This window comes from Calypte anna, chromosome 28 (genome assembly GCF_003957555.1).
Source record: "Calypte anna isolate BGI_N300 chromosome 28, bCalAnn1_v1.p, whole genome shotgun sequence".
NCBI lineage: Eukaryota > Metazoa > Chordata > Aves > Apodiformes > Trochilidae > Calypte > Calypte anna.
The window spans coordinates 4,409,454-4,430,882 of record NC_044273.1 but is presented as its reverse complement, the minus strand read 5'-3'; the positions used below and the strand labels follow the sequence as shown (position 1 = coordinate 4,430,882).

The following is a 21,429-nucleotide window of genomic DNA, read 5'->3' as shown; positions in this document are numbered from 1 at the left end:
ATTTGCAGCCTCCATAGTTGGGGCAGGATGGAAAGGGACAAAATGGGGGAAAAATGGGAGCTGCAGCAAAAGGCAGCTGCTTGCCCACCAAGCCTGTTCCAGGGGAGGGAGGTACCCCCTGTGCTGCCCATTGGCCCTGGCAAGGAGGAGCTCCATCACCCCCAGTCCTTCCCTCACCCTCATCCCCATCCCTTCATCCCTCATCCCCATCTCCATTTCCCCCACCCCTTCTTTTATCCTCTTTTATCCTTCATCTCCATCCCCCGAATCCCTTTCCTTCCTTCATCCTCTATCTTTTGCCTCCATCAGCCCCAACCCTTTCTTCATCCCCCCCCTAAACCTTCCCCCCCACCGCACCATCCCCACTCCCGCATCCCGTGGTTGCCACCGGCTCCCGCATCCCCGCCGGGCGAGGGAGATGGAGAGGAGCGCAGGAACCATCGCGCTGAAGATCAAGAAGAAAATGATCAAAAGAGGAATGTGGGTGAGCGCTGGCAACCCGGTCACCCTGGAGACGGGAAGCAAATCTTTGGGCTAATAGCGCTCTCTGGGAGCTGGGCCGGGCGCTGCCCATTGTCAGGGGACAATAGCGCAGGGCTGTCACCCCGCCGGCTCGCTGAGCACCCCGACCTGGGCACCCCCGGCCATGGGGGAGAGGTTGGGTGACGGCAAGTTCCTTATGGGATCGGTGATGGGTGGGGGTGAGAATGATGGGGTGGGGGTGGTGGGATAGGGGTGATGGGTTGGGGATGATGGGTTGGGGGGTGATGGGATGGGAAGTGATGGGATGGGGGTGATGGATGGAGGGTGATGGGATGGGGGGTGATGCGATGGGGATGATGGGGATGGGGGGTGATGGGATGGTGTGGTTGAAGGTGATGGGATGGGGATGATGGGTTGGTGGGTGATGGAATGGGGGTGGTGGGATGGGGGGTGATGGGATGGGGTGGTGTACACATGCACACACACATGGACTTATGGATACAATTTTCCAATATATATTTTTCATAATCTCGAGCATCCGATTGAACACCCAGAAGAACATTTCCCCTTGAGTATAAACATAAACATCAGTATAAAAATAAACATCAATACAAATGTAAATACACCACCATTTACCTCCAGTTTCAACGTGCTGGTGCCCTTGCAGCCCATGGCCACTCCCTACCCCCCAACCTGGGGATTACCCTCAGAGGGTGTAGCCCACCCCAGGGTGGCTTTGGGTCACCCATCTGCTGGCAGCAGCCTGGGCACCCACAGGTGAGTCTGCAGCAGGCAAGGCAGGGAAATGGTGTCAATAGTAATATGAAAAGTAATACTAATAGTAGTGATAATATATAAGTGTATTATTTATTTGTATGATGATCATATATTCATATTATAAGCATGTGCTTATAGTTATTTTATTGTAATAATAATAATAATAATAATAATAATAATAATAATAATAATTCCTAAGCTGGCAAAGGGCCCTCAGCTGGCACCAGGAGCAGAGCTGTCCCCATAGGTCCCAGTCAGTCCCCTCTGTCCCCGCCGTGCTGCCTGCCTGCTGGTTGCAGGAGCAGACTGGAATTGGAGTGACAGGGAGAAAAATCAATCCGAATGAATGAGGTCACCTGCCTGAGAAATAATTCATCAAAGCTGCCTGCTAATACACCTCTGCCTGCCCGGGGGGCTGGGAACTGGTTCAGTACAGTCCTGCTGGGTACTGGTGCTGGGGCAGGACGGGACCCAGGATCAGCGATGCTCAGGGTGGGGGGCTCAGATCACACTGGGGGGTGGGTGAGTGGGTGCTGGGCAGGGGGTGCAGGCAGGACAGAGAGTGCTCAGGGATTAGAGCAAGAATAAAGCACTGCAGTGTGAGGCCAACAACTGTTTTAACTCCCTTTAATCCCCATCCCCGTGGCTGAGCACCACAGCTGGGTTCATTGTCACACACAACCCCCCCTGCACCCAGGGTTCTTCCCAATCCCCTGCTCAGAGCTGTTCTTGGGGAGAGGGGAGGAAAAGAGCCTGAAGCCCACTCTGGAGCTGTTCCACCATCTTCTGTGTTTGCAGCACCCAGCACCCTGTCTGCACCTTCCAAACCCCTGGCTGCAAAACCACCCCCGGGGGTGGCTCCGTGGTGTTGGGGTGCTGTGCCAAAGCCCATTCAGTGGGTGCTGGGGTGCTGAAGCCCACCTGGTGGGTTTTGGAGCATGAGAGGGAGCGGGGTGGGTGCCCTGGGTTTGGCTGCAAGGAGGCAGATCCACAGCCCCCTCAGGCTGGGCTGGGGACAGGGGGCACGAGGCTCAAGCTGCTCAACTGGGGGTGACATTGGGGGATGATCCCCAATGTCCTGTACCCTCCATGGCACAGACCCCCCCCTCCCCACCTAGGGATAGGTGTGGCACTGGGGACACAGATGTCACCTCTACCCAGGTGGCCCAGATGAAAGCAGGGAGGCAGTTGGCTGGGGTGAATCCCATGGTGACACCCACCAGTTTTAGGGTGAAACTCGAAAAGAAAAACCCAGCTCCAAGTTTGGCTGAGGAAAGAGAAGCTTTGAGCAGCCAGCTTCTTCTGCTAATTAATGACCCACTTGATTAAGAATTGATAGTCGATATGTCACCAGAACAAGGACAAGTTCAAGGACCTCAAGTTGGAGACGTCACTCCAGCATCCTCCTCCTCCTCCTCCCTACCCTGAACGGCCCCTGGGTCACTGCCCGTCCCCTTTTCGCTGCCCTCTCTTGATGACGTCATTTGTCACACAGGCTCACGATGATGTCACAGATTCCCAGAGTCACTCGACGACCTGAGGACAACTTGGCCATGAAGGCTCCCCAGCCCTTGGGGTGCATAAGGGCACCCCCAAAACCTGGGGGGAAAGTTGGACCAGCACTAAGGGAGAGCACTGTCCCCAGCAGGTGACAGCAGTGGGTTTGGGGGGGTCAGGGGGTGCTTCCCCTCCCACCAGCCCCAATTCCCCCTGGGGCTGCAGCCGAGCGTGGGGACAAACGGGGATGGGACGATGTCTCCGGGAGTGGCTTTAGCGCAGGGAGGGAGCGGGAGCTCTTATGCATCTCCCCGGGCCCCTCTGCGGGAATACGAAGCAATTAGCTAATTGCAGCTGGGGGGGGGGGGGAAGGGTTTCCCTGACATCCTCCCGGTGCAGCTGAGCTCCCGGTGCGGAGCTTTTTGTGCTTAACCTACATTTGCTTTTGTCCCGGCTGGGGCAGCCCGAGCGTGCCCGGGGCCCTGGGTACAGGGTTTGGCGTGGCACGGCACGGCTTGGCGTGGGTCTGCACGCTGTCCCACCCTGAGCTCAGCAGCCCCAGCTCTACACGAAGCCCCCAGGGCCGAGGAGGATCACGCTCAGCTCACCACCCGATGTCCACGATGTTCCACCAGCGTGTCCCCAAGGTGGGACAGCCCGACCAGTGTGGAGCCACCACTTCCCCAGCTCCACTCACTGCCCACCCCCGGGGCTGTTTCCCTCACCCCCGTCTCCCATTCCACACATTTTCCAGGTGATGGCTTGTTTCCCATGATGGCAAGTGGCCACCAGGAACAGATGAGCCCGGGATGGTGATTTATGCCGGGCAAGTTGTCACCACAAGTGTTTGGGAGAGAGAGGGGCAACAGCTGCTCTGTGAGGGGCACAGTGTGGGGCTGGGAGAAAATCCTGCGAGGTGGCTGGAGTGGGGGGCAATGGGGTCCCTATGGAGCCAGGGGGGTGTCCCGAGGTTGTCAGGGATCTCGGTAAGGAAGGGGAACAGCAGGGCTGGAGGAGGTTGGACAGGATCTGGTGGGGGTGGAGGGAATAGGTTTCATTTCCCAGCCTTTGCATGAGACCAAGATTTAAGGTAAGGATCTGGTTAATCCGAATTTTAATCTGGTGTAAATCCCATCCTTAATCTGATTAATGTCACCTTTCAGAATCAGGATCCTCCGCGGTGGCTCCTGCCCACCGAGTCGGAGGGCAAGGGGAGGAGGAGGAAGGGGGAGGAATGATGATGCTCAGTGGTCCTCCAGGGGTGCTCGGGGATGAGGGGGACAAACCTCGGCGAGACCGTGGGGTCCCCGGCACAGAGCCATAACCCCCCCGGTGCTGCCCCCCGACCCCAAGACTCCTCCCTGAGGCTGCTCCCGACTCGGGGGGCTCATGACGGGGCGGAGGGGCTGGCACCGAGGCAGGCGTCCCGTGGACCGCCACGCTGTCCCCCCCTTCCCACGGGTGTCACATCCCCACAGCGCACCCAGGCCCCCCAAGAAGGAGGACTCTGCGGGACCTCCGGTGCTGCCCACGCTGGGCCGGGTCTGCGGGACCCCTCCTCAGCTCTGAGCGCCCCCCGGCCGGCACCCAACACGGGACATTGTCACCCACTCGGGACCCCGTCACCCACCCGGGGCCCCAACACGCAAGTAGCTCCGTATGGCCACAGGGCGGTCCCGAGTCCAGCCCGCCCCGCTGTCCACCACCGGGACACGGGATCGGGACCACTCCCCCGGGTCGTGATACCGGGCCCACCCCCTTTGGGCTCAGTGCCCACCCCCGGGTCGTGTACCTGGACCGCCTCCCCCGTCCTTTGACCACCCCTGGCCCGCGGTACCGGGACCGCCCCCTTCCCGCCCCCTTCGGAACCCCCTCCCGGTGCCCCCCCCCGGGCCGCGGTACCGGGACCGCCCCCTCCCCACCTCCGCGAGACCCCCGCCGCGCGTTCCCATTGGCTGCTTCGTAGCAAGCCCCGCGCCGCCATTGGCTGGCACCGCCTCAGGCCCCGCCCCCTCCACCGCCGCTCCCGGCCCCGACCGGGACTTGGCCGCAGCCGCGGGCGGGAGGCCCGGACCGGCACCGGGCAGCGGGCACCGGGCAGCGGGCAGGGAGAGGCTCCGGGGGAACCCAGCCCCCCCCAACTCCCCCTGCCCCGTTCCCCCCCGCTCCGTTCCCGTTCCGCTCTGCCCCGTTCCCGTTCCGCCCCGCCCCGTCCCGTCGGGGGCACCGGAGCAGTCCCAGTCCCGCGCTCCCCCGAGGCAGGCAGCAGGTAAGGGCTGGCCGGGCTCTGCTGTCCGCCGGTGTAGCGCTGCCGGGATCGGGCCCCCTCCGGTTCTCTCCGGTTTCTTCTCGGTACCCCTGTTTCTTCCGGTCCGTAGGGGTGGGAGTGATCGGTACCGGCCCGGTTCGTGCTTCTTTCTTCTCTCAGCGGGGCGAAGCTTCCCGTCCCTGGAGGTGATCGCACCTCCCCAGGGCATCGCCCCGGTCGTCTCCGGTGTCACCGCACACCGACGGCCCCGCCCTGCCCACGGCTTACCCGGGGCGGGAGTAACGGGATTCTGGGGGAGCCCCGAGGGGTGGGAGCTGCTGAGTGGGCAGAGCCCGGGGCTGGTCCCGGGAAGCCGTGGCCGTGCCTCAGTTTCCCCAGGCGGGTAAAACACGGGGAAAAGGTGTTTTTCCCCCAGATCCAGTGGAAAATCCGAGAGGGGCTGGGAAGGTGCTGGGGACAGTGGGTGACGGCTAATGGGAGCTGGGAGAAGGGGCCCCAGGGCAGCGTTTGGCTTCGTTCCTGTCCCCCCATCCTTCCGTGGCACTGCCCCTCCCGGGGATGAAATTCCTCCATTCCCAGAGAAACGAATCCCTGCGGCAAGGCTGGATCCTGCCTGGAGCGACAGAGTTGGATGTAAAACTTCCCCTCTTCCCCCAACCAACCAAAGCTTTATCCGGATGGATTTGGGATGGAAATATTCTTTACCCACCCCAAGCCCAGCACTGGATCCCAATTGTCCCACGGAGTTTTTCTTCTCCCTTCCCGGAGCAGCTTTGTCCTGGCAGATCCGTGGAGCAGGAAGCATGTGATGTACCCAGGCCCCCACAGTGGGACAGACGGATGGATGGACAGACAGACAGTGGTTTGGCCTCTTATTTCTGCACACACACACACACACACACACACCCTCCCCCAGCCATCCTCTCTTTTCCACTTCCCCATGAGTCTCCCGAGTCTCCGTCTGCTGCCAGCGAAGGAGAAGGGAAGTTGGTGCTGGAGAGAGCAGCTTGATAAAGAAAAGGAGGAAATGGAAGGCGAGACAGATGCTCCAAAATAACCTCCACTTCCTCCTCCTCTTCCTCATCCCCAGAAAATACCCCAACTCTGTCCTGCAGCTGTCTGCCCCCCCAGGGCACAGGAATCCCAGGGGCCTTCCCTGGTACCACACCAGCTCAGCTCCCCAGTCCCACGTTCCAGGGGGTCCCCTTGGTGCTGGACCCCCCAGGGTCAGCTCCCAGCACACCTCAGGATCCCAGCACCCCGTTCCCATGCTGTACTGGTAACCAGGAAGTTCAGGTGGGATTCCCCACCCACACCTGGGGGTTGGCATCACCAGAGCCCCCCTTGACTTGGCTGCCTGGCTCCTTGCACAGACACGTTGTGGAGCTGCCGGGGCAGATCTGCCTTCCCAGGCCATGGGGTTTGGTGAAAAGGAGAAACCATTTAAAGAAAAACAACCCAACAACAAAAAAACCTTCTCCTCCTTCCCACAGGTGCCCGTGCCAGGGCTGTGAATATGTGGGGAAGGAGGTTATTAGGTTAGACATTAGGAAGAAATTCTTTAATTTGAGGGTGGTGAGACACTGGAACAGGTTGCCCAAGGAAGCTGTGGCTGCCCCATCCCTGGCAGTGTTGAAAGCCAGGTTAGATGGGGTTTGGAGCAACCTGGGCTGGTGGGAGGTGTCCCTGCCCATGCAGGGGTGTTAGAACTGGTTGATCTTTAAGGTCCCTTCCAACCCAAACCATTCCATGATTCTATGACACTGTAGTTATGGGATGGAGGAGTTCAGCTCCTGGTGCCCAGGCTGGTGGGGAGGTTGCTGGTGATGTGGCCAAGCTCTTGGCAGCGTGGCTGGAGGAAAGAGCCAAGATGCCCCTCGTGGTGATGCCAGAACTCCCTGCAGCATCCCTGCTTCTTGCTCCAGCCTCGTACCCAGCTGCGAGGAGCTGCCATGGTGGATTGTTGCCATCCTTGCCAAGAAATGGGTTTTTCCTCGGGCGAGGTGTTTGCTCAGTGGCTTCCTCTCTGGCCTCACCCTGCTCGGCACGCACAGGCGCTGGACCTGCTGGCTCTGGGTGCTGTTTGCACCCATGGCAACAAGTGAGGGACAACGACTGCAAAAGGCAGAGTGGCTCCTTCCTCCTCCTCTGCTGACCCAGCTCTGGTAAAATGGGGTCTAGAAGCTGGAAGGCTCATGGGTGGTGGGGGACAGGCTGGTGACAGAGGACAGGCTCTCTGGTTACATCCCCGTGCCACCCCGGCGCTCCGACCCATCTGGTGTAATCAAGTGAGGAGGTGGAGTGTAATTAATTAATGGGGGTTGGAGCTGGTGGAAAGTGATGCCAGGGAGTGGAGAGAGGAGCTGTGGGATCCCATCCACCACCTCCCCCTGATGGCATTTGGCCAAGGATGCAGGGTAAGCTGGGTTAGGAAAACCCAGTTAGGAAGAAAATGGGGCGATCTTCAGTGTGAAACTGTGGGTGGGGGGGAGGAGAAGGGGGAGGCATGATGATTCTGAGAGGAAGCTCATAGCAGGCACCCACAAATTAATATGGCCCTGGTGAGGAAGAAGAGGAGGAAGAGGCACCTCTGCTCTCAGCTGGGCTCATCAGAGCCCTTCCTGCGACTGCTCCATCAATTATTGAAGAGCTTTTGCTTTCCTGCATGAAATATTCAGCCCGCTGCCAAAGGAGCTGGGGGGGGGAGCTTGGGGAGGAGCAAGAACTTGGAGCTGCTGGTGGGTGCTTGGTGGTTGGAATGGTCGAGGAAGAGGGATTTTTGGGACAGGTAGAAACAGCCTTGGGATGGCCTTGCTGCTGGATTTGGTCCCTTTGTGTCCCTGCTGTTGGCCCTGGGTGCTGGTAGGATGGTGTGGACTTGTGTTCCCCTTCAGTGGGATCATTCATTGATGCTTTTTAACAAGAGTCAGGCTCTGCTGTGGTGTGCACCCACCATGGTGATGTGTGACAGAGGGTTGCCATGGGATGGGGGTTAAGGTTGGATGGGATCCTGGTGGGTTCCCACTCTGCAGGGAGGAACAAGATGTCCCAGCCTTCAGCTGAACCCTCACATCACTGCTCAGGGTTGCAAAACCCCCTAAAAAACCTCCAGAATGGGTGGGAAACCCCCCCCAAAATACAGCTTTGACAGCCCCAGCCCATTCTTCCGGAGCAGGGAGGGGCTCAGTGCAAGCAACCACCCGTGTGCTCAGTTTTGGTGGCAGAAGTTGTTTTTTGAGGGCGTTTTCATTAAAAGAAGAAGGGGGGGGGGAAGAAAAAAAAAAATAAAAAAAAGCTCTGAGCAGGGCTGGAAACTTCAGCAACAGGAAGGAAATGGGGTGGTTTATTTCGGTCTCGAGTTTGCTCTTCGGGGCACAGCTCGTCCGTTCCGCACCCCAATAGCAGCCCCTGGGTGAACAATGGGGTCACGGGGCCCTTCCCGGCAGGAAAACGGCTCATCCCGGTGAAATCTGGCTTGGATGCTGAGTCAGCAGGGTCTGGTGGGACAGAACACGGTGAGGAGGGTGCCGGGAGGTGAGTCCTCAAACCAGCCCATGGGTGCTGGAGAAGCAGCAGGTCATGCTTTGGGGGGTCCATCCCCCTCTATACTGTTTTGTGCCTCAGTTTCCCTCTGTGAGTGATGCTCATCTCCCCAATCCCCTGCAGGAGAGGGCTGCAGGGCAGCCAGGTGATGTGAGCAGAGGGTTGGATCCTTGATTACAGCTGCTAATTAGGGACCAGGGCAGCTCGCACGAGATGTTGCTTTTGATTTTGGGGGGCTCTGGAGGTGGAGTTTGCTCTTATTTTCTGGCTGTGTTCACCCAACACAGAGCTCAGGCCTGGGAATTCCCATTTGTCTGGGTACTGCTCGGGGCAGGGAGCCCAGGCCACCCTGTAACCACCGGGAATTCCAGGAAAAAGCCCTGTTCCTCCAGCAAGAGCCTGCTGGCTGCAGGCAGAGCAGGTCCCTGGTACAGCCAAAGGAGGGAAGAAGGAGCCACGCTGCCTCTGCCCCTCCTGCCCCACTCTCCAGGCTCAGCTCTGGCTCCAGCAGCATCTCCTGCTCTGTAAAACGTGCCCAAACCCTCCTGGCAGCTCTTCAGGAGCAGCCTCTGCTTTGCCATTTTTGCCTTATTAAGCGCAAGCGCCGCAGCTCCAAGCTCCTGCTGGCAAAAATCAATGTTTTCCCGTGGCAGGGAATGCTCCCAAACCTCTGTGTTTGCTGGGAGGGCTGTAAATAACGCCACATGCAGCAGCTTGTGTGGTGTCAGCAGCTCCAGTGCTGCTCACTTCATTCACACCCTGATGGAGCCTCGGTCACCCTCGGGCTTGGGGAGCTGGCATGGCTGGTGTGATGCTGCCGGAGGAAGCTGAGATGGTGACAAGTCCAAGCTGTGACAACATCCAGGTGTCCCTGGATGGGCAGGACAAGGGATTCCATGCTGGTAGGTGTGGCTGCTGCTCTGGTTTCAGCGGGCACCATAGAATCACCAAATCATCCAGGTTGGAAAGGACCCCAGAGATCATCAACTCCAACCCTTGATCCACTCCCCCCGTGGTTCCCAGCCCATGGCACTCAGTGCCACATTCAGCCTCTTCTTAAAAACCTCCAGGGATGGGGAATCCACCCTCTCCCTGGGCAGCCCATCCCAGTGTCTGATCACCCTCTCTGTAAAGATTTTTTTCCCAATATCAAACCTAACCCTCCCCTGGCAGAGCTTCAGCCCATGGCCTCTTGTCTTACTGATATCTGCCTGGGAAAAGAGCCCAACCCCCCCCTGGCTCCAACCTCCTTTCAGGGAGTTGCAGAGAGTGATGAGGTCTCCCCTGAGCCTCCTCTTCTCCAGCCTCAACACCCCCAGCTCCCTCAGCCCTTCCTTCCTCACAGCAATTCTGCTGGATCCCTTCACAGCCTCCTTGCTCTTCTCTGGACCTGCTCCAGCACCTCAATCTCCTTCCTGAACTCAGGGTCCCAGAACTAGGCACACACCGGGCTGTCAGGCAGCGTGTTTGGCTGCCCTGGGTGACTCAGCCATCACCTGGGTTGTCCCCAGCTCACCCTGCAGGAAGTGAGTCAGGTTTGAAGGAGGAAGAAATGTTCAAACGATGGGGCAAGAGCTCTTCCTGCAGAGGGAGGAGGGCGGCACCGGTCACAGGAGGGAGACGGGGATGGAGGGTCATGGGCCATCTACAGGTAGGGAGACCTGGAGCACCTCCAAGACTTCCCAGTGATGGGAAGGAAGGTGGGAACACCCTGGAACTCATCCCACCAACAAAACCTGGGCTGCGAGCTGGGCTTTTACCTGCCCTGGCACCCGGGAACTCCTCTTGGTCTTGTCACTGGCAGAGATGATCTTTCTTCTCCCAAAAGGCCTGGTGGGGAGGAGAGGAGGTTGGGGACTGTTCCGGGGTATGGAGTGACCTGTGTGTGTGTGTTTCTTCCCCCTGCAGAGATGGACACCTTCAGCACCAAGAATCTGGCCCTGCAGGCCCAGAAGAAGCTCTTGAGCAAGATGGCCACCAAGACCATAGCCAACGTCTTCATCGATGACACCAGCAGCGAGATCTTGGATGAGCTCTACCGGGCCACCAAGGAGTACACCCACAACCGCAAAGAGGCCCAGAAGATCATCAAGAACCTCATCAAGATTGTCATGAAGTTGGGCGTGCTCTACCGCAACGGGCAGTTCAGCCCCGAGGAGCTGCTGGTGATGGAGCGGTTCCGCAAGAAGGTGCACACCTTGGCCATGACAGCCGTCAGCTTCCACCAGATTGACTTCACCTTTGACCGTAGGGTCATGTCAGGGGTGGTGATGGAGTGCCGGGACCTGCTGCACCAGGCAGTCAATGGCCACCTGACTGCCAAATCCCACTCCCGCATCAACCACGTCTTCAATCACTTCGGGGACTACGAGTTCCTCTCGGCTCTCTACGGGCCCTCCGAGCCCTACTGCACCCACCTGAAGAGGATCTGTGAAGGGGTTAACAAGATGCTGGAGGAGAACAACATATGAGGTTGGCCAGGATGGGCCATTGGCAGGAGCTGCTGGACTCTGCCTTCTGTGAGCCTGAGGACCAGCTGGTTGTCTGGTTGGACCATCACCGGGCTTGATGTCCTCTTCTCTAACATGCTGACCCATTTTTAATCTTGTTTTTACAAAAGACTGAACTTCTTGACTTTGTCTAACCCTTGCCCAGGGTTTGCAGCCTGTGCTGGGCTGGAGTCCTTCCCAGGTGATCCTGGGCTTCTGCTGTTCAGTTTGGTTTCCTTTGCTCACCCAAGTGCTCTTAGCTCAGAGTCCAAGGAACTGGACTCCTCACCTTGAACTTCCACCCTCCTGGGGGAAAACCAGACCAAAGATTTGTGGTGGTAACACCTCTGAGGTATCTCTGGGTGAGTGGGTGGGTGGTTGCTTGGATGAATTCTTGGGAGATCCTGTGACCAGAGGGTTGTGGAGCTCCATGTTTGTCTTCCAGCAGCTCCGTGACATACTGGGAGCAAATCATGCTCCAGGTTTGTGCTGCCCAGGGTAGGAAGGTGCTTCTGCACCTTCCAGGCTAGTGTGGGCTTTGGCCTCCTGGATGAGGAGATGGGTCCCACCTTGCCTGGGTGACCAGCTGCACCTCAGGGCTGGGAGGGAGCTGGGGGGTCCTGCTCTGTCCCTGCACCCCACATACACCCCTTAATCCAAGACCCAACTACCCCCCATGATGGTACCACTCTGATGGCCCCAACACCCTCCTTGGTGGTTGTCCCAAGCTCTCCCCAGGATTTCCTACGTGTCCTCCACTGAGTTATGGTTGTTATTTTTTATCAAACTCTGTAGCCCTGATGATGAGTTATTTAAATAAACTCACCTGTTTGGCTTGGGTGCTCCATGGGGTTGGTACAAAGGTGGTTGGTGGTGAGATGAGCATGGAAGCCCTTGGGAGCACACTCTCTACCAGAAGAACCATTTTATGGCCTGGGTTTCTTAGCCCAAACCTGGTTCAGGCCAGGGAAATGGGTCTGGTTCCCTCCAAGCCACTGGTTAAACAGGGAGCAAAGCCAGAGCCCAGCAACACCAAAGCTCAGCAACACCAGAGCCCTAAGCACAGCTTGGAGCTCAGGTAGGAGCACACTGGGGACACAACAAGAGGAAATGGCCTCAAGTTGACCCAGAAAAGGTCCAGATGGGATATTAGAAGAAAATTCTTCACTAAGGGTCATTAAAACACCAGCTGAGGCTGCCCAGAGGTGGTTGAATCCCCATGCCTGGAGGTGTTTCCAAGCCACGTAGATGTGGTGCTGAGGAACAGGGCTTAGCCCTGGGCTCAGTATAAGTTGAGTTAATGGTTGGACTGGGTGACCTGAAAGGGCTTTTCCATCCAGAACAGTTCTGTGATTCTGCAGATCCTGGAGGAGCTGCACAGGAGAGAAAGCAGCACCTAGGAAGAGCCTGGAAAAGAGAGTCTGTCAAATCCCCAGTGCAAAGCACCTCCAGACTGCCAAAGAAAATGGGGAAAGCAGCTACCAAGGACCACAGGCATCACCTCTGGGCAAAGCACCCATCCTGATAGTGCTGGGTGATGCAAACTTAGAGCTGAGCCTTGTTCTCACACACTGTGACTCCTCTCAGGTGGGCAGAACCCCTGTAAACCCTCCACAGCCTCCCCTGTGGCATCTCAGGGCCAAGCAAACAGCAAAGGTTGAGCCACTCACTGGGGATCCAGTTGGAGAGGGCAGGAATCACAGAGCAGAGCAGACTCAGGCAAGAGCATGATGCTTTATTTCTTTATTTGTATTTACACAGGAATGGAATTCCACATTCCCTCACTGGTATTACTCTAGATAAGAAAGAAAAAAAAAAACCAAACAAACAAACCCCACTTCTGTAACGTAGAAAATAGTCCTGCAGTTGTACTGAGGCATGCAAGTGGTGCTTGGATTGATTCCTGGGTTGTGTCAGAATAAGCAGCTCTGCCTGCCCTGTGCCAGGTGATCCCAACCAGCCCACAACACCTTCCCCAGGGATGGCCTTCAGCAGCCACACTCAACAAGAAGTCAGAGAGCTCTGGCCAACTCCATCCCTTCCTTCCCCCTCACATCCCATTTCATTATTTCCTCCTGTCATGCTTTTAGAGACAGCAATCCCCTCCTTCCTCCAGAGACTACAGAGTTAACTTTAGCAAAATGTGCTTCAATCCAGCCACTTATCTTTCTGCATTACTCTGCCTAGGCAGGGAGATAAGGAGCCCCCGTTGGACAGGGAGCTTTGCCCTATTCAGCAGCTCAACCAAGCAGAAAGCAGGCAGCAGAAAGGTTGGCTGCAGCTCAGGAGCCTTGGAGGAGGTTTCCAGCTGCAAAGCACATTGTTACTCTGACACAAGACAGAATGCATCTGTCTTTAACACCTCCAAGCCCCACTTGGGTTGGACCCTAGCACATTTCAATATGGAAAACAAAAAAGGTTTGGCCAACCACCCCCCAAAAAACCCAAACCGAACAAAAAAAAAATAATTAAAAAAACAACCCCCCAAAAAACAAACCCTGCAGTTAAAAAGTAATCCTCTTTATCTGCCATGCTCTTCTGGCCAAGCACTGGCCTCAGGGTCACAGCTCATCATGGGGAGTTTTTGCTACAATCATGAGTTTGGACAGTTCAAAACGGAACTTGCCTTCCCTGTGAGAGACTAGTAAGAGAAAAAAACAAGGAGAGGAAAAACAGATGGTTAAGACATGAACAAAACAGCCCTGCTGGGTTCTTTCCAGGATGAGCAGACCCAGCAAATTGGGCATTTCACTTCCTCCTGATGTTCTTCCCTCATGTTAATTTAACACTGGAACGAGACCCACAGAATCCTGCTGCCCTCTGTAACACAATGCCATCCTCCTGCCCATTGCCACCTCTTTCTGCATTAAGCTTCAAAATCCTCATCTCCCAGCAGGCAGCCAGGCCTGTCTCTCACTCCAGCCCCTCTCTTCATGTTGCTCTCTTGGTCACTGACCTGTTGTTTCAGTCACTTCAAACTCCTCCTGTTTTAAGGGGACGTCGCTTTGTCCGCCCGCTGCAGCTTGAGACTGAAATGGGAAAGGTGGAGGGTTAAGCAGTTGAAACCATCCAGGAAGCTCTTTAAAAGCAAACAAACAGCAGCCCCATTTTGAAGAATAAACTTGTATTGGGATAATGTGGAGTGAAATAATTCAACCCATGTCAGGAACCCGAAGGAAAATCTCTGGTTTGTTTCCCATTTCCTATTAAACCTCTAACTGGTGTCACCCGGGTGACTGGAAGCCTCAGCCCTGAGGCCTGGAGGAAACAGAAGGACAAACCAGGCACAAGCACCAGCAGAGGTTTTATTTACTTTGTCACATGCAATTTGGTGAGGCAAACCAAGACTTCCCCTCTCTTTTGGAGACAACACCACTGGCAAAGCCACCAGCAGCACCGAGGGACCAGAAATGACACGGAGCAGCAGAGCCTACCTGTGGCCTCTCCTGCCTGCCACCTCTCCCTAATTAGGGATGTGATGAAGAACATTCTATTGCACAGATGTCTAATAAATGTTTTCCATCTCCAGCTCATGTTTTATAGCAGCCTCCCACACACCTGCTTCCAAGAGATCAGCTGGGACTTACATAAGCCATGGCATGCTCAATCTTGGCTCCTTTCACTTCAGCTTTAAACTGTGTGAAGAAGAGATAAGACTTCCCTTGGGGCCTGAAAGAAGAAAGGAGAATCTTTGACATCAGCAGAGAGGGTGGAGGTGCAGACAAGCTGAGGATTCCCAGCTCCATCATGCCATGGAGAGGGGGGGACGTATTTATCAACCACCACTGGGCTAAAGAGCCCACCCAGAGGAAGAGTGAGGCAAAACCAGCCAGGAGGAAAGGTCTCTGGCCCAGACCCCACCTCCCTCGTTGTTCCTTTTGCCCCAGAGACTTTGGGGTTAAGGCACACACCTCCAGACAGAGCAGGAGAAGAGCAGGTCGTCTTCACTGACTCCTATGTTCATCTCCCATTGCTGCAGAGGGGAAAGGACCAAACAGTTAACGTGGGTAAGAGCCTTCCTGCTCACCCCTGAGGACAGCCACCTCCCCTCCCAAGGCAGGCAAGATTCAACCCCTCTAAAACAACAGATGTCCCCTTTAACTCCATGGTGCACAAAACTTGGGGCCTGGTTGCTCCCTTCTCTCCATAAGCTGTTAGTAATGCTACAAGAGAGTTCAAGCCTCCTTCCCCTTTACACTCCAAGGACCTGACTCTACCCAGGACTTGCAGATAAGAAAGTACAAAGTGTGTAACCACACAGAACTTAACTGCAGCAGCAACACAAGCTGCAAAAGCCTTCAGGAACCCAGGATTTACTCCTACAAGGCTCTTCCTCCCTGCTGGGGTATGACAATGTCACTCCCTCTTCTCCCTCATCCCCAGGGATGTGTTGAGCCTGTCAGATGTCATGGCCTCACAAACCATCATTGCGACACCCGACAGACGCTTCCGTTCAGGAAACCACTCCAACAAGTGACTTTTGCAAACATCCAAAGGCTGCAGATTGGGCAATCAGGCTTCCTCACAGCTCCTGGAGTCAGCTCATCACGAGCCAAACAGCCCTCAAACACCTCCTTAGAATGTGCAGCTCTAGAGACCCAGCGTAAAGGAAAACACACTTGAAGATTTGCCCAGCTCACCTCGTTCGTTCCTCCCTGAGCTGAGTAAGTGAAGGTGCAGCTGTAATCCCCCTGGAAGAAGAGAAGAGGACAATAAGCAGCCTCACTTGAGCAAGACCTTCTCTTTGCTCACCATCAACCCCTTCTCAGTGCTGACACGAGCTCTGGGAGGATAACCAGGGCTGCAGTCCTCAGCAGTTCCACTCCAGGAGTGACTGAGGAGGAGGAGCAGGCACCACATCCACTGGAGCACAGAGCCAGGAACCTCTGGGGGCTCAGCATGACCCCGTGGTGCTGGGGTGGAGATTCGTGTTCTGGGGGGCCCAGGGACCCACAGCCCCCTCCCCATAGGGGCCCTTTCCTTTCATGAGTCCCACAAGGATGCTCCTTCCTCAAGACCCCTTCCCTCTGGCCAGCCCTCTCTCTCCTTGGGGTACATTCTCCCTTTGGAAACCCCTCTTGGAGACCCCTTGTCCTTGGGGATTGCCATCGTCTTGGGAGCTCCCTCCCTCCTTGAGGGCTCCCCCTCCTCTGGAGACTCCTCTGTGGGGACCCTGTTCTCTTTGGGGTCTCCTTCCCTCCCATCCTTTGGAGATCGCCCCCTTGGGGATCCCCTTCTCCCTGGGGTTTCTCTTTCAGAACCCCCTTCCTTTGAAGACTCCTTTTTGGGGACCCCCTTCCCCTTGGAGTCTTCCTCTCTCCTTGGGGATCTCTTGGGCTTTTGGAGACCCATTTTGGGGTCCCCCTTCTCCTTATGGACCCCCTTCCTTGGGACACCCTCTTCCCCTTGGAGTCTTCCTCTCTCCTTGGGGATCTCTTGGGCTTTTGGAGACCCACTTTGGGGTCCCCCTTCTCCTTAGGGACCCCCTTCCTTGGGACACCCCCTCCTCCTTGAGTCCCCCCCTCGGGCCCCCCCTTTCCCCGTCCCTAGCAACCAGCCCCCTAGCAACAGACCCGTACCCCCTCTCCCCAGCTCGTCCCACCTCCCCTCTCTGGCTCTCAGCCAATCACCGTGTCGGGAGGCGGGAGTGACGTGCCCCGGAGCCAATCAGCGAGAGGCGCGTACCCTCTCCTCACCCGCTCCCCTCCTCGCCTCTCACCAGGCTGCGGGAGAAGGAGTGAACCTCCCCGCCGGGCCGCACGTCGAAGTGGGCCGTGCCCGGTTGTTCCGCCGCCCGGGCCGCCAGGCAGAGCACGGCAGCGGGAACCAGCGCGGCCCAGAGCCCCCCGCCGCCGCTCCTCCTGCAGGGCGCCGCCATCTTGGAAAGGAAGCCCCAGCTACGGCGGGCGGGAGGGGTCAAAACGGGCAACGGCCGCTCAGGGAGTGCCCCGGCGGCCATCTTGAGTGTGGGCAAAAGGCCCGGGCGGGTTAACCCGTGAGGGGACAGAGGGACACAGGGGTGCGGAGCCCCTGGGGTGGGGGACAAGGGGACACGGAGACAACCCCTGGGGACACGCTTTGCCATGCGGGTGCTCTCACAAGGGATGTGGGGCAGCCATGCGACATTCTAGGGAGCCCCTGCTGCCAGCAGGCCATGTGTCCCTGATGTGAGAAGTCCCCAGGATTCATCCAGGGCTGGGAGGGGAAATAAAAAGCTGGATGAGGGGGAAGGTTCGTTCTCTGGCTTTTCCCACAGGATCTGTGAGCACCGTTTGTGAGGAGCTGGGTGGGCAGGGACAGGGATGGTGGCTCAGCCCCGACACATCCGGCAAAGCCTGAAAATCCATCCCTGGGTGAATCCCTGGGTGAATCCCTGGGTGAATCCCTGGCCTTTGGGATCCAGCTGGAAGGAAAAGGGGCTGCAGGAGGGCAAAGAGAGGGCTAGACTGGGGGTACAGGCATGGAGAAACAGAGAAGAGGAGGCTCAGGGGAGACCTCATCACTCTCTCCAACTCCCTGAAAGGAGGTTGGAGCCAGGGGGGGGTTGGGCTCTTTTCCCAGGCAACTCTCAGCAAGACAAGAGGGCAGGGTCTCAAGTTGTGCCAGGGGAGGTTTAGGTTGGAGATGAGAAAGAATTTCTTTCTGGAGAGGGTGATCAGGCATTGGAATGGGCTGCCCAGGGAAGTAGTGGATTCTCCGTGTCTGGAGATCTTTCCAAAGAGCCTGGATGTGGCACTGAGTGCCATGGGCTGGGAACTGCAGCAGGAGTGGATCAAGGGTTGGACTTGATGATCTCTGAGGTCCTTTCCAACCTGGATGATTCTGTGCTGAACCAGAGGAAGCTTTGCCTTTCCCACTGTCTGTGCCTCTGTCACCAAACCCTGCCTAAGCCACCACTTGCAGGTGCAGGACAATTAGCTGTGCCATTTTTAATTGCTTCTCACCACACACAAACAAAAGCTCCTTTCCAGAAGGAAAACAGCCCTGGATCTGCAGCCAGGGAAGGAGAGTGAGAGGAAAGTCCTGGCTCACAGGAGGGGGAAGCTGGCCTGGTTGGCCACCCCACACTGGTTGTTGGAGCCCTTCAGCAGGCGGATGTAGCCCTGCTCACCCCACACCTCTGACCAGCTGCAGGAAGAGATGGACAATGAGGACATCCGTGTTCCCACGGACACGCATTCCCACCCAGGGAAGCCCCCCATGGGACAGGGGGTGTCCTCCTGCACAGGGGGTTTGTGGGGAGAGCCTCAGCCCTTGCCTGTTCTTTAAGATCCAGTAGCTGATGTTGTGCCCCTGCTCCTGGCTCACGCCGTAGCCCACAGCCAGCATCCCGTGGTTCACCCTCTGGCTGCAGAGCACACTGCTGAAGATTCCTGGGAAAAGGAGAGCTGAGCTGAGCCACGGACCAGCTCTGCTCACATCCTCTCCAAGTAAAAGCCATTAGGTGGTGGCTCCTATTTCCCCTCAGTCCACATCCAGCCAGGGAGCCCTGCCTCAGTTTCACCACCCAGGTTAAGATCAAGACAGTACCAGACTTGTAGAAGTGGAAGTGGAAGCTGCTGGCATCCACTGCCACAGACACGGGACCCACAACTGCCACTGCCTGCTCCAGTGCTGCCTCACTGCCCCGGGCCACCAGCCAGATGTCTGAGCAGTTGGCTGCCTTGTCCTGGGGGTTGTATCGGCAGCCAGAGGTGTCCTGAAAGAAGGGAGAAGGTGATGGTGGCACTGGGACCCCACCGGCCACCTCTCTGCTGTGTCCCCAGGGTCACTGCTGTCCCTCACCGTGGCCACGTAGGGGTAGACGTGCTCTGAGTTCAAGCCCCCGTTGTCACGCACGTACTGGAAGGCGAGGGTCATGTAGCCCCCCTGGCAGCCGTGGTTGCCCAGCTTTCGGGAGCAGTCGATGAGGTTCTGCTCACTCAGCACCACCAGCTTCCCTGTCCTCTTGAAGACCTGGCCCTCCAGGGCCCCCGTGGCACTGAACGCCCAGCATGACCCACAGTGCCCCTGGGTAAGATGGGGGGGTCACAGCAGGGCACCCAAACCCCCTGAGCAGGAATGCTGTGACCTCCCCCCTCCCCAGTGCTGCTCTCCAGCTTCTCAGCTGCAGAACTGCAGTGGTCAGAACCACGGGAGCTGCTCTGCCACAGCCCAGAGGATTTTTGTTGGTGCTTGGGAGGATGTTGCTACCTCTTTCCATCACAAAGCCCCCACAGACCTCCTGCTCTGTGCTCACCTGGTCCTTCACGGGTGTCACGGAGCCCTTTGCCCTCCAGTCCACCTCTGCCGGGGTCTTCAGGGCCCCTGATTCCTGGAAGAGCAACTTTGGCTTCTCCTGCCAAGCTGGGATGCAGCCATTCAGGAGCTGGTTGAACTCCTCATCTGTCTGCAGGTCACCAAGGGCAAACTCATGTGGTGTCACCAGTGCTTGGCCAGCACCGTGACTCCCCACCAGCCACACAACCCCCAGCAGGGCCCAGGAGCACCTGCAGCCCCCAGAAGAGTGGTTTAGGGGTACCTAGTCCCTAGCTCAAGCCCTGGCTGCATCAAGAGGTTCCCAAATCAAGCCCTGGGTGCATCAAGAGATCTCTGATCCCCAGATCAAGCCCTGTGGGGGTTTTGGAGCCCCTGGGTGCAGGGAGGGTCCATGGGGAAGGTGCTGGGCAGGTACCAGGTCCCCATGGTGGTTCATGGCCAGGCGGAAGCTGTGCTGTCCCTGTGACTCCTCCTGGTTGTGCTGATGGATTCTCCTCAGGTTCTTCTCCCAGACCTCCCTGCGGATGGCCTCGACCTCCTGCCATGGGGCAGAATCAGAAATGTCCCAGGGGACAGGGGATGGGGTGGGTGAGGCTCCCCAGAGCCAGCCCCAGCAGGACCTACCTCTGGGTACTCCTTGGAGTGGAGACTTTTCCACCTTTCCCAGACCTCCTCCAGGGCAGGATCCAGAGCCATGGTGCAGCCCAGCAGGGCCAGCAGCAGCCCCAGCAGGGTCATGGCACCAGGCTGGAAGGACAGCAAGAGAAGGGTCAGGGATGTCCCCAGGCTGAGCACCACGGGCTGGGAGCTGGAGGAGCCTTTCCAAGCCTGAATTAGAGGCAGAGAAACACAGAGTGGCCCAGGCAGGAGGCTGAGGGAGATGATGGCTCCTGTGGCTGGATCAGCTTTTGTGTGGCCAGGCTGGTGGACTGAGAGGAGCTTTAGGGTGGCATTTAGCTGTGCTTTTTAGGAGAGGAACAAGGAGCTTCAGGGAAAAGCAGAGCAGAGCCTGGACAGCTGAAGGAGGTTTGGGTTCTCCTCGCTCCCTACGGCCTCTCCCCATTTTTCATTTGCAACCCCCTCCTGGTTTCCTCTGCCACCAGCCTGTCCCTCTGTTTCCCCTTCCCTCAGCAGCATCCCTGCACCCAAACAAGGAGCACAACCCCTGCTCAGGTGGCTCAGCACCCAACAGGATCAAACCCTGAGCAAAAGAATGAGCAGGGAAGGCACGACCCTGTCTGGACCTCTCTGGAGCAAGGTTGGAGACAACTGGAGACAACTCAGCCTCTGAGCTCCAGCCCAGAGCAGCTTCAATACTTGGGGCAAAGCAGAAGAGCCCAAGAGCTGCAGCCACTGGGTCAAGATGAAGCTGTTTTCCTTTGAAAGCCAGCAGGAAACCTGCTCTGAGCAAGGAGCTCAAGCTGGAACCAGAGATCAGAGGTTTTTCTGCAGAGGGGGGGAAGCAGAGCAGCTCCCCAGCAGTGACCAAAGCCTTGCATCGGCCCCAGCCCCAGGGGGTCACCCCCTGTGTACAAGCTTCACCAAACATCCCTCTGGGAGGATTTTCCAATATCAGTTTACACCCTTTCTTTCAATTTACAGCCCCCCCTCCCTTCCTCTTTCTCCTCTCCCATCACAACCATTTGTCTTCCTCACCCCCTGCCTCTGATGGACCACGGAACTTCTGAGCAGCTTCAGCTGCTCTGGGGGTGCTGGCACAGGGAAGGGGGGACTGGGATCCAATGCCTGAGCCACCCCTCCTCACCCATCACAGGGGTTTCACCCTCTCACTTTTATTCCCCACATTTTGGGGAAGTTTTCCATCCCAGCATCTTTCAGGGTGAGCAGTGGCTTTGCTGAGCATTTTTCTGCAGCTCGAGCGGTGTTTTTTGTTTTAAAAATAAAAGTCAAGCAAGAACATCTGTTCCCCCTCCACCTAAAAATAAAGCCTTGCACGTTGGGTTTTCATGGGAGAAATGCCTCCCAAGCTGCTCTCAAGCTTAATCCCAATTCTTGAGGAAGAAAAGCCATTTTTGCCTGGTTTCCCCAGCACCCACTGCTTCCTCCATCCCTTATCACCCAGCTCAGGAAATTAACTCCATGCTCCAGCTG

At 57.0% G+C, this 21,429-nt stretch overlaps 3 protein-coding genes across 8 annotated transcripts; 1 reads left to right on the top strand and 2 right to left on the bottom strand.

Moving 5' to 3' along the window:
* Positions 1 to 4,853: 4,853 nt before the first annotated feature.
* Positions 4,854 to 11,923, top strand: TNFAIP8L1 (TNF alpha induced protein 8 like 1). 5 transcript variants are annotated; one of them, XM_030466314.1, is made up of 4 exons: positions 4,854 to 5,026; positions 5,812 to 5,888; positions 9,939 to 10,095; positions 10,478 to 11,923. In XM_030466314.1, the coding sequence occupies exons 2-4, from the start codon at positions 5,835 to 5,837 to the stop codon at positions 11,038 to 11,040; spliced, it is 774 nt and encodes a 257-aa protein (XP_030322174.1). In that variant the 5' UTR covers positions 4,854 to 5,026; positions 5,812 to 5,834; the 3' UTR covers positions 11,041 to 11,923. The 5 variants fall into 5 exon arrangements, with proteins under 5 accessions (XP_030322174.1, XP_030322178.1, XP_030322176.1 ...); XM_030466318.1 differs by lacking the exon at positions 5,812 to 5,888; XM_030466316.1 differs by lacking the exon at positions 9,939 to 10,095 and having other exon boundaries at positions 4,855 to 5,026.
* Positions 11,924 to 12,773: 850 nt separating this feature from the next.
* MYDGF (myeloid derived growth factor) lies at positions 12,774 to 16,956 on the bottom strand. Its single transcript, XM_008500961.2, has 6 exons — positions 16,778 to 16,956; positions 15,699 to 15,749; positions 14,970 to 15,031; positions 14,646 to 14,727; positions 14,015 to 14,087; positions 12,774 to 13,699 (listed from the first exon to the last, which is right to left on the bottom strand). Exons 1-6 carry the CDS (start codon positions 16,934 to 16,936, stop codon positions 13,620 to 13,622), a joined length of 507 nt encoding a protein of 168 aa, XP_008499183.1. The 5' UTR covers positions 16,937 to 16,956; the 3' UTR covers positions 12,774 to 13,619.
* Positions 16,957 to 17,981: 1,025 nt separating this feature from the next.
* Positions 17,982 to 20,113, bottom strand: LOC103534948 (cathepsin L1). 2 transcript variants are annotated; one of them, XM_030466301.1, is made up of 7 exons: positions 19,942 to 20,113; positions 19,733 to 19,855; positions 19,298 to 19,447; positions 18,844 to 19,068; positions 18,589 to 18,757; positions 18,317 to 18,431; positions 17,982 to 18,186 (listed from the first exon to the last, which is right to left on the bottom strand). In XM_030466301.1, exons 1-7 carry the CDS (start codon positions 20,053 to 20,055, stop codon positions 18,087 to 18,089), a joined length of 996 nt encoding a protein of 331 aa, XP_030322161.1. In that variant the 5' UTR covers positions 20,056 to 20,113; the 3' UTR covers positions 17,982 to 18,086. The 2 variants fall into 2 exon arrangements, with proteins under 2 accessions (XP_030322161.1, XP_030322162.1); XM_030466302.1 differs by lacking the exon at positions 18,844 to 19,068.
* Positions 20,114 to 21,429: the final 1,316 nt, after the last annotated feature.